A 13,421-nucleotide genomic window follows, 5' to 3' on the forward strand; every position below is an offset into this window, starting at 1 on the left:
GGCTCTAACCCTCCTATCAAGCCAACAGCATCTCAGGAAGCTGAAGGAGACAGCAGGCCTATTGCACAAACAGGCCCACTGCACAAAAGCCATGACTTGAACACAGTGACACCATCCTGGAATAGAACAGATACAGTGCATGTTGGCCTACACCAATCAATTCCTTGTGGGGGGAAGAAATAGAAAAGGAGTGAAGGAAGAAAACTTCTAGTTCTGGCTATACCATAGTCTGAAAACCTTCCCTACATCATACTTGATGAAATATAACAGAAGTTATTTTAGATGCACATGCCAGAAATAAGGAGGAAATTAACGACAGAGAAGTAAGCCTGTGGCTGAATGCTGTGACTGCCATCAGATTGGACAGGGAAGGGAAGGAGAGATGATAGGAAATGTAACCCCGGAGTTGAAAGAGAGTAATAGCTGAGTCTCTGGCATAAACCTTTGTCCTAGAAGGACATTCACTGAAAGGATATTAAGTAGAAAAATTCCACCCAGAGGCCCAGTGACAGGACAAGTGAGATCTCTGTATTTGTCAGGGCTCTAGGTGGGAAAATCAAGTCCCTGCTAAGGCAGCAATCCCTACATCTCATCTCATGTGGATCTGAGGTTAGAATTTATGCCATTTACTTTGTATGGAAAGCCTTCAAACTTATAAATTAATGTAAAATTGGTTTCTTAGTTGGTGATATTCCATGGGTTCCTGGTAGAAAAAATAATTCACACACTTAAACCATAAGGGGCTATCACAGATAAAACAAGTCCTGCTTACTATAAGGACACAATCTGAAATTACAAAACATACACAAGCATGTTTTCCATCATGAGTGAGTCAGCAGGCAGAACAAACAGCAAGATTAGAGCACCAATAAATTGAGGTAGCAGAAAAGTGATCTAAAATCTAAAAAATTATATGAGATAAGTATGTTGACATAATTAAAGAAAAAAGACTCAAAATCCTATTTAAAAAGAAGAGACTATTTTAAAAGAAATATTTGAAAAACAAATATATAAATTCTAGAAGCAAAAATATAGAAAGTAAAGATTAAAAAAAAATTAATGGATACATTTAAAAGCAGATTACAGATAGTAGAAAAGACACTGTAAACTACAAGATATGTGAAAAAATACCTAAATGCAGCCCAAGTTTATAAAGTGCTGGAAAATGTGACAGGTTAATAAATATTGAGACAGAAAGAAAAGGTCCAATATATATCTCATAAGACTTAAAGAATTACAGAAAAGAGAAAGTGAAGAGGAGGGAATATTTGAAGTGAAAATAGCTGAGACTATGCTAAGATTGGTAAAAGACATGAATTCTCAGATGTAAGAAGTACAGTGAGTCCTGAATAAGATGAATGACAATAAATACACGTTTAGTTATATCATAAGGAAATACCAGAACAACAAGACAAATTAAAAATAAAAACCAAAGGGAAAAGATACTACTTATAGAGGAACAACAATTCAGAGTTTCTCAATCTCAGCACTATTTGGGACCAGACAATCCTGTGTTGTGGGGTGCTGTTTTGTGCATTGTAGGCTATTTAGCAGCATCCCTGGACTCTATGCACTAGAGCTAGGAGCACCCTCCCCTCAACTGTGACAACCAAAAATGTCTCCAGACATTGCCTAATGTCCCTGCTGGGCAACACTGCCCCTGGTTAAGAACCACTAACAGACTGATGACGGAATCCTCAGTAGCAACATTAGAAGCCAAAAGGCAATGGAATAATATTTTTAAAAATGTCTATGGGGGGTGCCTGGGTGGCTCAGATGGTTAAGCGTCTGCCTTTGGCTCGGGTCATGATCCCAGAGTCTTGGGATCGAGTTCCGCATCGGGAGCCTGTTTCTCCCTCTGCTTCTCTCTCTGACTCTCATGAATAAATAAATAAAAATCTTAAAAAAAAATGTCTATGGAAGAAAACTATTAATGTAGACTCATCTCCTCTAAACTCTAATTCAAGAGCAAAGGTAAAATACTATTATTTTCAGAAAAAGATTATAGAATATGCTGATACTTACTAGAAAAAATATGTAATGGATATACTTCAGGAAGTAGAAATATTAAACCCAAAAGAACAGAATGGGGTGCAAAACACAGTGGTGATGAAGAGTTTAATAAACACTGCCTTCTGCCTTCGTGAGTAAATCTAAATAAACATGGACTATATTAAAAAATGACTAATTTGAAAAGTCATAAAATAAGAGGGAAGTAAAATACAGACAGTGATAAAACATTTAAGACAAGAGAAGGGATGGAAATTTGTGCTTTCCAAGATCTTTGAGTCATTCAGGAGAAAGGCAAAGGTACTTAGTATGACCTCGGGGTAGGGATGATTTCTTAAATTTGACACACACACACAAAACAAAATAAAAAGGAAATAACTGATAAATATCAAGCACTATCTCGTACAGTTTAAGATATGCATATTTCATGACTCAACAACTTCAACTCTTGGCATCTGGGCCAGAGATTGTCATACTCATATGTACCAAGAGACACATGCAGGGATATTTACTTCAGAACTGTTACATCAGCAAATAAAGGAGAAACAAATTAACCTTCTGCCAGTAAGGAAATGAGTAACTTACAGATAGCTCATTCTTCCAAGGGAATACCATACAGCTGTTAAAATAAATTCGTTGATTTACATGTATCAATAGAGAAAAATGTAAAAAAACATGGTAAGTATAAAAAAAAAATCAAACTTCAAAAGGACAGAGTACAAAGTGACATATATAGAAATTAAAACACATAAATCAATAGAATGTTTATGGGGACATACATGTGGAATAAGGACAAAATTGCCCATTTGATATTTTGGGGAGAATGGAAAAGTGATGAGAATGGCTTTTTGTTATATTTATAATATTATATTTCTTTCATAAAAAAAGAGCCACAATAACTATGGCAAAAATTTAACATGTACTTTTCTTTCAAGAATGGATGCCTAGGAGGGGCGCCTGGGTGGCCCAGTCAGTTAAGCATCTGACTCTTGGTTTCAGCTCAGGTCGTGATCTCAGGGTCATGGGATCCAGCACGGAGTTGGGCTCAGTGCTCAGCACGGAGTCTACTTGAGAGCTTCTCCCTCTCCCTGCCCCTCCTGCTTGTGCTCTGTCTCTCTCTAAAATAAAAAATCTTTAAAAAAAAAATGCATACCCAGGTAACTTTAAGTAGATATTGATAATTACTATTTGTGTTTTTCTGTATATTTCAAATGTTTCATTAGCCATTTGGCCAGCAAAAAGAGGAGTACGAAGGCTTTCTTTCTTCTTTCCTGGCCATCCTCATAGCATCCCACGGTGGAGCAGGGGTATGCCAAGGGGCATCAGTGTTCTTCCTCTCACCAAAAGTTTCACTTCCAGAAAAAAAAATGTAACTATCCCTTAATAGCTTATTTTTTTTTCCTTTTAGAACAAAGTGTAGGTGGTAGTGATTTGTGACTGTAGATACTTTCTATTAACTTAACTATTTAAGACAGTTTCCCCTACATTATTAAAATGTCATCACTGTAGATAGCAATAATGATGACAGAGAAAATAATAAAGCCATTTTATGCCTAGTTCTTAATGGATATATAAAGCACTTTCATAAAACTGTTCTCATACCTTCCAATACATACATGATTTAGGTGGGTAGATTTGGTTTCCAAGTTTTCGATGAGATAAAAGCTCTCATACAGAGTTTCTGCTTGCCTAGACCAGAAGGAATATGCAAGATACTACGGTCCAATCCCTTCAAGTTTTAACTATAAAGTTGGAATACTACTTATTCTGCCAAACCTCCACCATCATAGAAGGGAGCACACAAGATAATGTGCACGAAAGCCCTGGGGGAATGGAAAACCCTCTACAAATGTATGGATTTGTTGTAATTTTAATTAGTGTCTTTAGTGCTTCTTTTAATAAAGCCCTTTCCTATAACATATAGACTTAATATTAGGCAGACTCAGAATTCTCATGATATAATTTAGGTGAACGATTTGTAAAGAGAAGAAAAATGTAAATTTATATGTATAGCATGACCTTTAATATTAAAAAAACATATGTAAAGACAAAATTCTGAGAAGAACTATAGTAAAATACCACCACTTATCTTTGGATAATTTTTTAAAATATATTTTTCTTTCTTTTTTTAAAAAATTATTTATTTATTTTTAAAGATTTTATTTATTTATTTGACACAGAGAGAAAGAGAGAGAACACAAGTAGGGGGAGTAGCAGAGGGAGAGGGAGAAGCAGGCTCCCGGCCAAGCAGGAAGCCCGATGCGGGGCTCGATCCCAGGACCCTGAGATCATGACCCGAGCCGAAGGCAGACGCCCAATGACTGAGCCACCCAGGCGCCCCATCTTTTTCTTTTTTTAAGATTTTATTTATTTATTTGAGAGAGAGTGTGAGCAAGCACGAGCTAGAGCAGGGGCAGAGGGAGAAGCAGACTCACTACAGAGCAGGGGGCCTGACCCGAGGCTCAATCCCAGGACCCTGGCATCATGACTTGAGCGGAAAGAAGCCATTTAACTGACTGAGCGACCCAGGCACCCCTAAAATATATTTTTCATTTTCTAGCTTTATATGGTGATAATTCATTACTTGTTTTTGTCAAGATCTAGCTATTATTTGGAACATTTGTATTTTATAAGATTTCACAAACACTGAGATGATTAATCTCAAATAGTCCTGTGTAGTTCGTTAGGGAGCAGTTTTTGTTTTTTATTTACTTTTTTAAAAGATTTTATTTATTTATTTATTTGACACAGAGAGAGAGGGAGGGAGAGAGAGAGTGAGAGAGCACAGCAGGGGGAGCAGCAGAGGGAGAGGGAGAATCAGGCTCCCCGCTGAGCAGAGAGCCCGAAGCAGTTTTTAAATGAGTTAATTTATAGGGGAGAGACAGATATGGGGCCAAAGAAAGCTAACTCTTGCCCTGACATTTTATTTATTTATTTAATTTTAATTCTAGTAGAGTTAACATACAGTGTTATATCAGTTTCAGGTGTGTAATACAGTGATTCAATTCTCTACGTTACTCATCAAGTGCTCCTCAAGGTAAGTATACTTTTAATCCCCTTTACCTATTTCACTCATCCCCCCATTTTAATATCAAAGATTTCTTTTTCACTTAAGAAGGTGTTAAGATTTGGGATTTCCCCAAATCAAAACCTCAATGAGCTATCACCCCACACCAGTCAAAATGGCTAAAATTAACAAGTCAGGAAACGACAGATGTTCGCGGGGATGCGGAGAAAGGGGAACCCTCCTATACTGTTGGTGGGAATGCAAGCTGGTGCAGCCACTCTGGAAAACAGTATGGAGGTTCCTCAAAAGGTTGAAAATAGAGCTACCCTACGATCCAGCAATTGCACCACTGGGTATTTACCCCAAAGATACAAATGTAGGGATCCGAAGGGGTACATGCACCCCGATGTTTTTAGCAGCAATGTCCACAATAGCCAAACTGTGGAAAGAGCCAAGATGTCCATCGACAGATGAATGGATAAAGAAGATGTGGTATATATATACAATGGAATATTATGCAGCCATCAAAAGGAATGACATCTTGCCATTTGCAACGACGTGGATGGAACTGGAGGGTATTATGTTGAGCGAAGTAAGTCAAACAGAGAAAGACATGTATCATATGACCTCACTGATATGAAGAATTCTTAATCGCAGGAAACAAACTGAGGGTTGCTGGAGTGGGGGGTGGGGTGGGAGGGATGGGGTGGCTGGGTGATAGACATTGGGGAGGGTATGTGCTATGGTGAGCGCCGTGAATTGTGCAAGACTGTTGAATCACAGATCTGTACCTCTGAAACATATAATACAATATATATTAAAAAAAAGAAGAAGAAGATAGCAGGAGGGGAAGAATGAAGGGGGGGATATCAGAGGGGGAGATGAACCATGAGAGATGATGGACTCTGAGAAACAAACTGAGGGTTCTAGAGGGGAGGGGGGTGGGAGGTTGGGTTAGCCTGGTGGTGGGTATTGAGGAGGGCACATTCTGCATGGAGCACTGGGTGTTATACACAAACAATGAATCATGGAAGACTACACCAAAAACTAATGATGTAATGTATGGTGATTAACATAACAATACAAAATTTAAACAAAAAGAATTGGGATTTCCATCAGCTATTCATCTAAGTGTTTGACTCTCAGGAACTTTTTGCAAAAAAAAAAAAAAATATATTGTCACCACCTGCTGGCAGTCCTGTACTACCGGGACTGTCCTCTCTCCAGGTGAAATGAACTTCAACTTCTATGATAGAATAGAAACTGCCATCTCATTTGTGTTTCAGTCATAATAACGGCAAAGTTGGTTGAATTAATTTTTTCCCCCTGGCTAGGCCAGGCTTTATACTAGGCATTTTATTTTTCACAGTATCCGTAAGTATGAACCTTTAATGAAATTGTTTTTATGTAGGACACTCGAAGCACAGAGAGGTGATACAATTTTCCCAAAGCCACACAGTGAAGGACAGAGCTGAGCTACAAATCCAGAAAGTGGCAACTCTCTGCTGGTGCTGCTTCCAACTGTGTGAAAAATACCTCTGGTCAATCTGGAGCTTCATGAAAGCACTATTATTCATGGTGAAAATATTTATTAAAGGAGCATGGGGGGTGGTGGGGAAGCAATGAAATAAATTCAAGTCAGAAGTCCTGGGATTCACTTACCCCTCACTTCCTTATCACCTCCCTGAGATGCTAAGCAGACACCACCCCAGGGGGAGCCTCCCCTTTCTCTGTACCTCACAGGGCTTTTGTGAGGAGTCAATGAGACAGTGAGTGTGAAAGCCCTTTGTAATCTGCTTCCTTGTTTTTCAAATTTTACCTCTGAATGAACTGAGATCATTAAAAATAAAAGACCTGAGCTTTATGATCTTTTTTCCCCTGCAGACATGTCACCTTTAGGTTGTGACTCAAAGTCTTGCCTTCAGGTTTGCAGAAGATAAATACACAAATGCCTATTTAACCGACCGAGCCACCCAGGCGCCCCCACAAATGGCTATTTAAATGTGCGTTTTGCATCTTTCAGTGAAGTAGAAAGGTATTTTCCACTGTATTGCCCAACGTCCATTATTCGAGGCTTAATTTGAGAAGTTACTCTAATTCCAGAAAAACGCTGTTGCCACAGGAGAAAACAAGAGCATAAAGCTCTCTCTGGCCTTGGCGGCTAGGAAACGTAATTTAGTGTTCGATGGAGCCATCTCCACGGCGGGGGCCGTGTCCACTCCCTCGAGGCTCCCAAAGCTTCTTTCCCTCACACGGTTACTCACCCTTCTTTGCAGGTGTAAGTGACAGTGTTCCCAAAAGTGAAGTTCCTCCCGATGATAACGGCATCTTTGATGGCCGGTGGCTCCTCACAGACCACAAGATGGCAGGTAGGTGGCGCTCTGTCCCAGCTGCCTGAGGCCGAGCATCCAAGGACAGAAGGGCCCTGTAAGCTGGGAAAGAATGGCCATTATTCACTGCTCTGGAGACGACTGTGAGCCGGCTCCAGAGCGCTTCTGTCAGCGAATGGGCTAAAACAACATCACAACGGCTGCAAAATAAAATGTGCTCCCTGGTGCTGGAGTAGGGCACTCATCACCTGGATGAGAAGGGGTTAATAGTCTGGTTGGGATCCAGCGAAAATGGAGACAGACACCCAGGAAGTCATGGTAACTGAGGTCCAAGGGCACAGTCCTTGTCCCGAGCCTGGGCAGGTGCACTGCGTTGCTCGTGACTCTGACCTCTGGTCTTCCTTTGATTTCACAAACCTCGCATCCCAATGGCGTGGCTTAGCCACCTTTGTTTGCCTACCTGAATCTGCCTGTCTGTATCACTCAACTCTCTAGTCACTGGATCTGTTTCACTTCAGATCCTGCTGACCAAGTTTCTGACTGCAGCCTCTCCCTTCTGTCCCTCTGTTGGAACACACACGCATACACCCCCACGCACAGCACTGATCAAATCAACCTCTTACAGTATTAAGAACCTGGGCCCTCACCCTGACATGCTTTTGTAACATCCCATACAATTTTCAGTATAAGCGTGGTAAGTTATGTACCAAAAAAAAAAAAATTCCAGATATTGTGTTATGCTTCCCAAACACTTTTTGCTTTCATGTTTAATGACTGAATGTTTACAGTGACTCAACTAGAGCCCTCAGAGTCAAAGTTAGGTGGAATATTTCCCTAGGCATTCCCAGCACTATAAGCTAGTCTTCATGAAGCAGCAAATTTGAGAGCATCTTTTACATTTAGAAACTTGTATCTAAAGTCAGCTAGTTATATACAAATGAAACCTACTGAGTAAATAATGAGTAACAGGGTATTTTAGGAAGCTTGGCTGGTGTCTATGGACTTTACCTGTATCCACTCTCACATGAATATGATGCGGTAGAAAGGTAGGTAAGCCCACTCAAAATATATTTCCCATTATTTATGCTTTCAGGGCTAGAACACTTGACCAGTTCACACATAGGAAGAGAATGACTCCAAGAACCGTTAGCAAGACAGGATGATTCTTTATCACCATTCAGTGTATATCCTTTATTACACCTAAAGAGGATAAAGGGAGATTACTGAATATAATTTCCTTTATTATTTGCATAATTTTATCAGTGCCAAAACCTTTAAAAATATTGAGAATTTACACTTTACAATTTATTGGAAGAGTTCTTTTTTTTTTCCTACTGAAATAATGCTTTGAAATGATTGTTTTCCAAGGCTGAACACTGTACATCTCCCCCATAGGGACCTTGCTGAGTGGTAAGTAGAAAAATTAAGAGTTTGGCTTGCCCCCAGTTTATGTCATGGATTAGTAGCTGCAAACAGAAAATTCCTAGTTTGAGAACGGTCTGGTTTAGTATGAGTGCCTGAGCCAAACCTCCAGCTTATAACCAAGAACATTCCTTAGCTTGCAGGGCCTTCCTCCATGGCACCCATTCTCAGAGCACCTCAATGATGCTGGTGACAATAAGTTACTTGTCAAGGGATTTAAGGATTCTAGACAGGACTGCCACCATTAGGTTATTGAACTTGGTTCCTTCGTACTACGCATAATTCAATTAATTTCGTATTAATTAAAAAAAATCCTCTGGGATTCTTCTTCTCCCTTTCTTTCAGTTTTAGATCACAGCCAGCACATCATCAACAACTTCCACAATGTAGTTTTAATCTTACACACTTACCTATATGTTATTTTACTGCCATAGGTAAATGCTGATCCATCAATGCTGCCATTTTCTGGGATAGCAGGTGCACCACAGTAAACAGCTAGAAGGTGGAAAAAACAAAGGAAGTCTTGCTTTTCTGGCCAGCATGTAAAAAAATCTCTAAAAGCTCAAGGGCAGCTCTAAGTTATCTTGTCATGTTTAAAGATGAGCCCAATAGTTGGGTTTTAAATACAAAGAATATTGATACAACCTAACACATGACACATCTATCCCTTAAATTTCTAGTATTGCCAAACACCATGAATCTGGGGGAATTTACGAAACATACCTTCGCAATATGGTAACGGATGACTCCATTCTCCAGACTCCAAACACGTGATTGTGGTTACTCCCAACAGCTGGTATCCTTCCTCACACGAGAAAGTGACTTGGGCGCCCAGTGTATAAACCTCACCAGAAGAGTGGCCATTTTCTGGATTTCCTGGAGCCTTACATTTTATAGGTTCTTGAAAAAGAGAAAAAGTTTTTGTGGGACAATGAGTGGTGTTTGCACAACCATGCAGGGTCTCACAGCAAAAGAATTTCACTACAGTTAAAGTACCAGTTAAATCTTGGGGGAAAAAAGCTCTTGAAGGGAGACATGGGAAGGCCTGGGGTACACTGGACATTAGACCAGAACACACATTTAACAGGCATTTAAACTACAGTATTTTGAAACACAGTGACTAACAAAAATATACAAAATTTACCTGGCTGAAAGGGAGCTGTTTATTGGGAAGTAGTGGTGGTACCAGGGCATTTATTAGGAGAACTTTAGCCGCTCCTACCTCCCCCAACTTCATGCCTACTTTTTAAAAGCAATTGGCTTTCTATCAAATTGATGTAAAGGCTGTACCTTAGGCAGATTTGAGAAAAATTCCCAGCCTCCCTTTCCAAACAGACTATGGATCAGAAATCCCTCCTATGTGCAAATTTGGGGGTGGTCACCACTTCTAGGAAGAGAAATAAGTTAAAGGGATATTTAGGACTAGACTTGGATATGAGTAAATGTAATACTTGCATCATCAAAAAGGGAAGATATATTGATTCAATCTTTCTGAAGGTCATTCTGGCCATATAAATCAAGGACTTTATTTGTATTTTTAAAATTATTTATTTATTTTTTTTGAGGGGGTGGGGCGGGGCCGAAGGAGAGAGAGAATCTTAAGCAGGTTCCACACCCAGCGCGGAGCCTGATGCTGGGCTCAGTCTCACGACCCTGAGATCATGACCTGAGCCAAAATCAAGAGCCAGACGCTTAACGTACTGAGCCACCCAGGCACCCCAGAAGTCAAGGACTTTATTTTTTTTAAAAAAAAGATTTATTCATTTATTTTAGAGAGAGAGAGCGCACACGAGTTGGGGGAGGTGCAGAAGGAGATAGAGAGAGAGAGAGAATCTCCAGCACACTCCGTGCTGAGTGTGGAGTCTGATGCGGGGCTTGATACTGCAACCCTAAGATCATGACTTGAGCTGAAATCAAGAGTTGGATGCTTAATTGACTGTGTCACCCCGGTGCCCCATAAGTCAAGGACTTTAAACGAACCCTCTCAAAAAGTAAATGCCATCGTAAGACTTGATTTTGAGAATTCCTCTTAACTTTCTATTTTCTGGGAGTTGGGCCTGTATTATCAAAGTTATCACAAAATCTAGAGATGTGATAAGGGAAGAGGTCAGTTTTTTTTTCAATAACATAATTCTGTGTGGCTTAGGCAGAGGAAACATACTGATGGTGAAGTATCTATCTTCTTTGCTCTGATTGAGGCCATAGAGGCCAGCAATTATATTTCTAAATCCCCTCTGTTATTCTTGTACTATAGAGATGTTGCTCCAACATTCTGGTGATACAGCTGGCTCTCAGTTTTATTTTTCAGAGATTGGGAAGTTGGGAGAGGCACAATGCTAATTTAAAGCTCCTTTAGTTACATGTCTTTTTAAAAGATGGTTTTTATCTTCTCCACCTGTCCTTTGAACTTGAAAATACTGTTGTATTTTTAAATAACATACATTTGAAATATATAAATAAAAGAATTAATAAACTTCCCAATTACACATGTACTAGTTACCTGCACAGTTTTTACCATCTCCTGTGTGGGGTGGGATACATGAGCAAATGTAGGATCCATTTGTATTCAGGCAGGAGGCATACTCACTACAATCTGACCCAACCGCGCATTCATCAACGTCTAAAATGAAGATAGCTTACAGGTAGTGAAGTTGATTGATTTTTCTTATGTATCAAATACTTGTTTTTACTTTTAAATCATTACATATCACTTAATGTATAACACCATAGATATTTCGATATAGTGAAAATATACTGTAGTAAATATAGTAGTCATGATCACATTGCAGATACACAATAAAAGCTATTATTCCCCCACGTGATAGGTGGTAAGTAGAAGAACAGAGATAGATGAAAATAGTCTTAATACTGAGCCTGGTAACAATTCCAACTATTTCTGGCACCTCTAGGGACAGCTGCTTTGTCACTGTGGCTTGCCCGGAGCTTACTGGGATGAGATGAAGTTAACAAAGGAATGTCACAAGAAAGCCTCAGGAATTTGGGAAGATTGTCTCCCAGGGAGCTAGCATAAACCCAGGCGGTGCTGCCGAGATTGATCTCACCAAGGCATGATGGTGCGATGCCATTCCAGCTCCCGTTATCTGTACAGAACATCCTTGAATCGCCCAACAGGTAGTAGCCATTGTTGCACTGATAGGTCACCGTGCTGCCAGCATGGAAGTCCTCAGCTGAGTAAAAGCCATTCTCCAGAGGGGGTGGCACCCCACAGCTAATGCCTGTAATGTGGCCAGGAAGAGCACAACCACATGAGGAGCGAAACGCTCCAAGCACATGTTGTTTATATTAAGCTAGCGGTTAAGCGGGACTTTCCCATTGCGCATAAACACAGATCCAGAGCCCTCGAGGGGTGGCAGCCGGCTGCAGCCAGACCTGTGCCCTCGGCATCCAGCAGACGGTCTGGCTCAGAGCAGGCATGCAAGTCATTAATTAAAAAAAAATATTTATGAAGGTCCTGCTAGACACTGCCGTAGGTGCTGAAGTTACAGTAATGAACCAAAGAGAGAGACTCCTGCCTTGTGGAGCCTACTATGTAGTGGGAGTAGAGAAACAAGCCACAGAGAAATATATATGTCGGTGAGAATGGATGCCACGGAGAAACTTTGCTGATCGCCCTAACTAATAAAGCAGTCTGCTTCCACCCAGCCCCTCACTTTGGATTTCCTTACTTTGCTTTATTTTTCTCCAAAGCTCTTACTTCTGGCCCTTGTTCTTATTTACCATAAATAAACAATATTTACTTGTCATTTCCTGTCTCTCCTATTCTGGTGTAAACTCCATAAAAGAGACTTTCTTCCAACTGTTGCATCACTAGAACATAGATTGCTGTCTAGCACATAGTAGGTGGTTTAAAATCGCTGAATAAATAAATGACTTGATGCATCCAACTCAAGAGATCTTTTCCTGTTTCCTACCCAGCCATAACCCATCTCTCTTGGGGCTCCAGCTCCCAGCTCTGTCTTCCCTTCCCATCCGGTTCCCTGTTGCACCTGGGGTGCAACCACAGGGCTAGTCTCTTCATCGCCCATCCCCCTCATAGAGAGGGAACTATTCAGTGAATAGTTACTGTGTTTACTATTGTGGTGTATTTAGTTTTTATCTAGCATTCCTGAAAAATGTCCCTATGCTCCAACATCTGTCAGGAGCTACTGAAATGCCTTCCACAGTGGCAGCTCACGTTCGCAGTGGGGGAGTGGTTGTGTCCATTGTCCTTGATTCAGACAGTACTGCACAGGGTTCCCAACCATCTGGAAGCCTGGATCACAGAACACACTGATTTTGGAGCCTGGCTTTAAGTCGGCTGACGCAGTTCGCAGATGAGGTACCGATCCTTCTAAAGGTGGGCAATCTGCGGGAAAAGAACACAGGCACAGAGCTTGTCAGCACCCTCATGGCAACATCGCCAGGTCAAGAGTCTCAAATCACATGTTGCGCCAGCATCTGAGAGCCTTTCTACTGCTACCAAAACAAGGTGACATGTGACCAGATCCCTGGCAAGCAAAATGACTAGAAAAAGACTATTTGAGGCCACCACTTTTCCTCTTGCTGCAGAAGTCAGCTGAATATTTTAAGGAAAAAGTGGTATTTTAGAAATATTAATGAAATGTACTTATAAGTTATCAAAACCCATGAAT

The 13,421-nt window shown here is 40.5% G+C and overlaps 1 protein-coding gene across 1 annotated transcript in view; it reads right to left on the bottom strand.

The window, feature by feature from the left end:
• The window catches only part of SVEP1 (sushi, von Willebrand factor type A, EGF and pentraxin domain containing 1), a 192,694-nt gene that overhangs the window by 52,160 nt on the left and 127,113 nt on the right, over positions 1-13,421 (bottom strand). Inside the window, exons 30-36 of the mRNA XM_021691133.1 lie at positions 12,965-13,135; positions 11,832-12,005; positions 11,270-11,389; positions 9,493-9,669; positions 9,180-9,264; positions 8,356-8,547; positions 7,282-7,449 (exon numbers count right to left, since the gene is read on the bottom strand). Coding sequence (XP_021546808.1) covers positions 7,282-7,449; positions 8,356-8,547; positions 9,180-9,264; positions 9,493-9,669; positions 11,270-11,389; positions 11,832-12,005; positions 12,965-13,135 — 1,087 coding nt within the window. The remainder of the gene's footprint in view (positions 1-7,281; positions 7,450-8,355; positions 8,548-9,179; positions 9,265-9,492; positions 9,670-11,269; positions 11,390-11,831; positions 12,006-12,964; positions 13,136-13,421) is intronic.

The sequence above is a fragment of the Neomonachus schauinslandi genome, chromosome 13 (genome assembly GCF_002201575.2).
Source record: "Neomonachus schauinslandi chromosome 13, ASM220157v2, whole genome shotgun sequence".
Taxonomy (NCBI): Eukaryota; Metazoa; Chordata; class Mammalia; order Carnivora; family Phocidae; genus Neomonachus; species Neomonachus schauinslandi.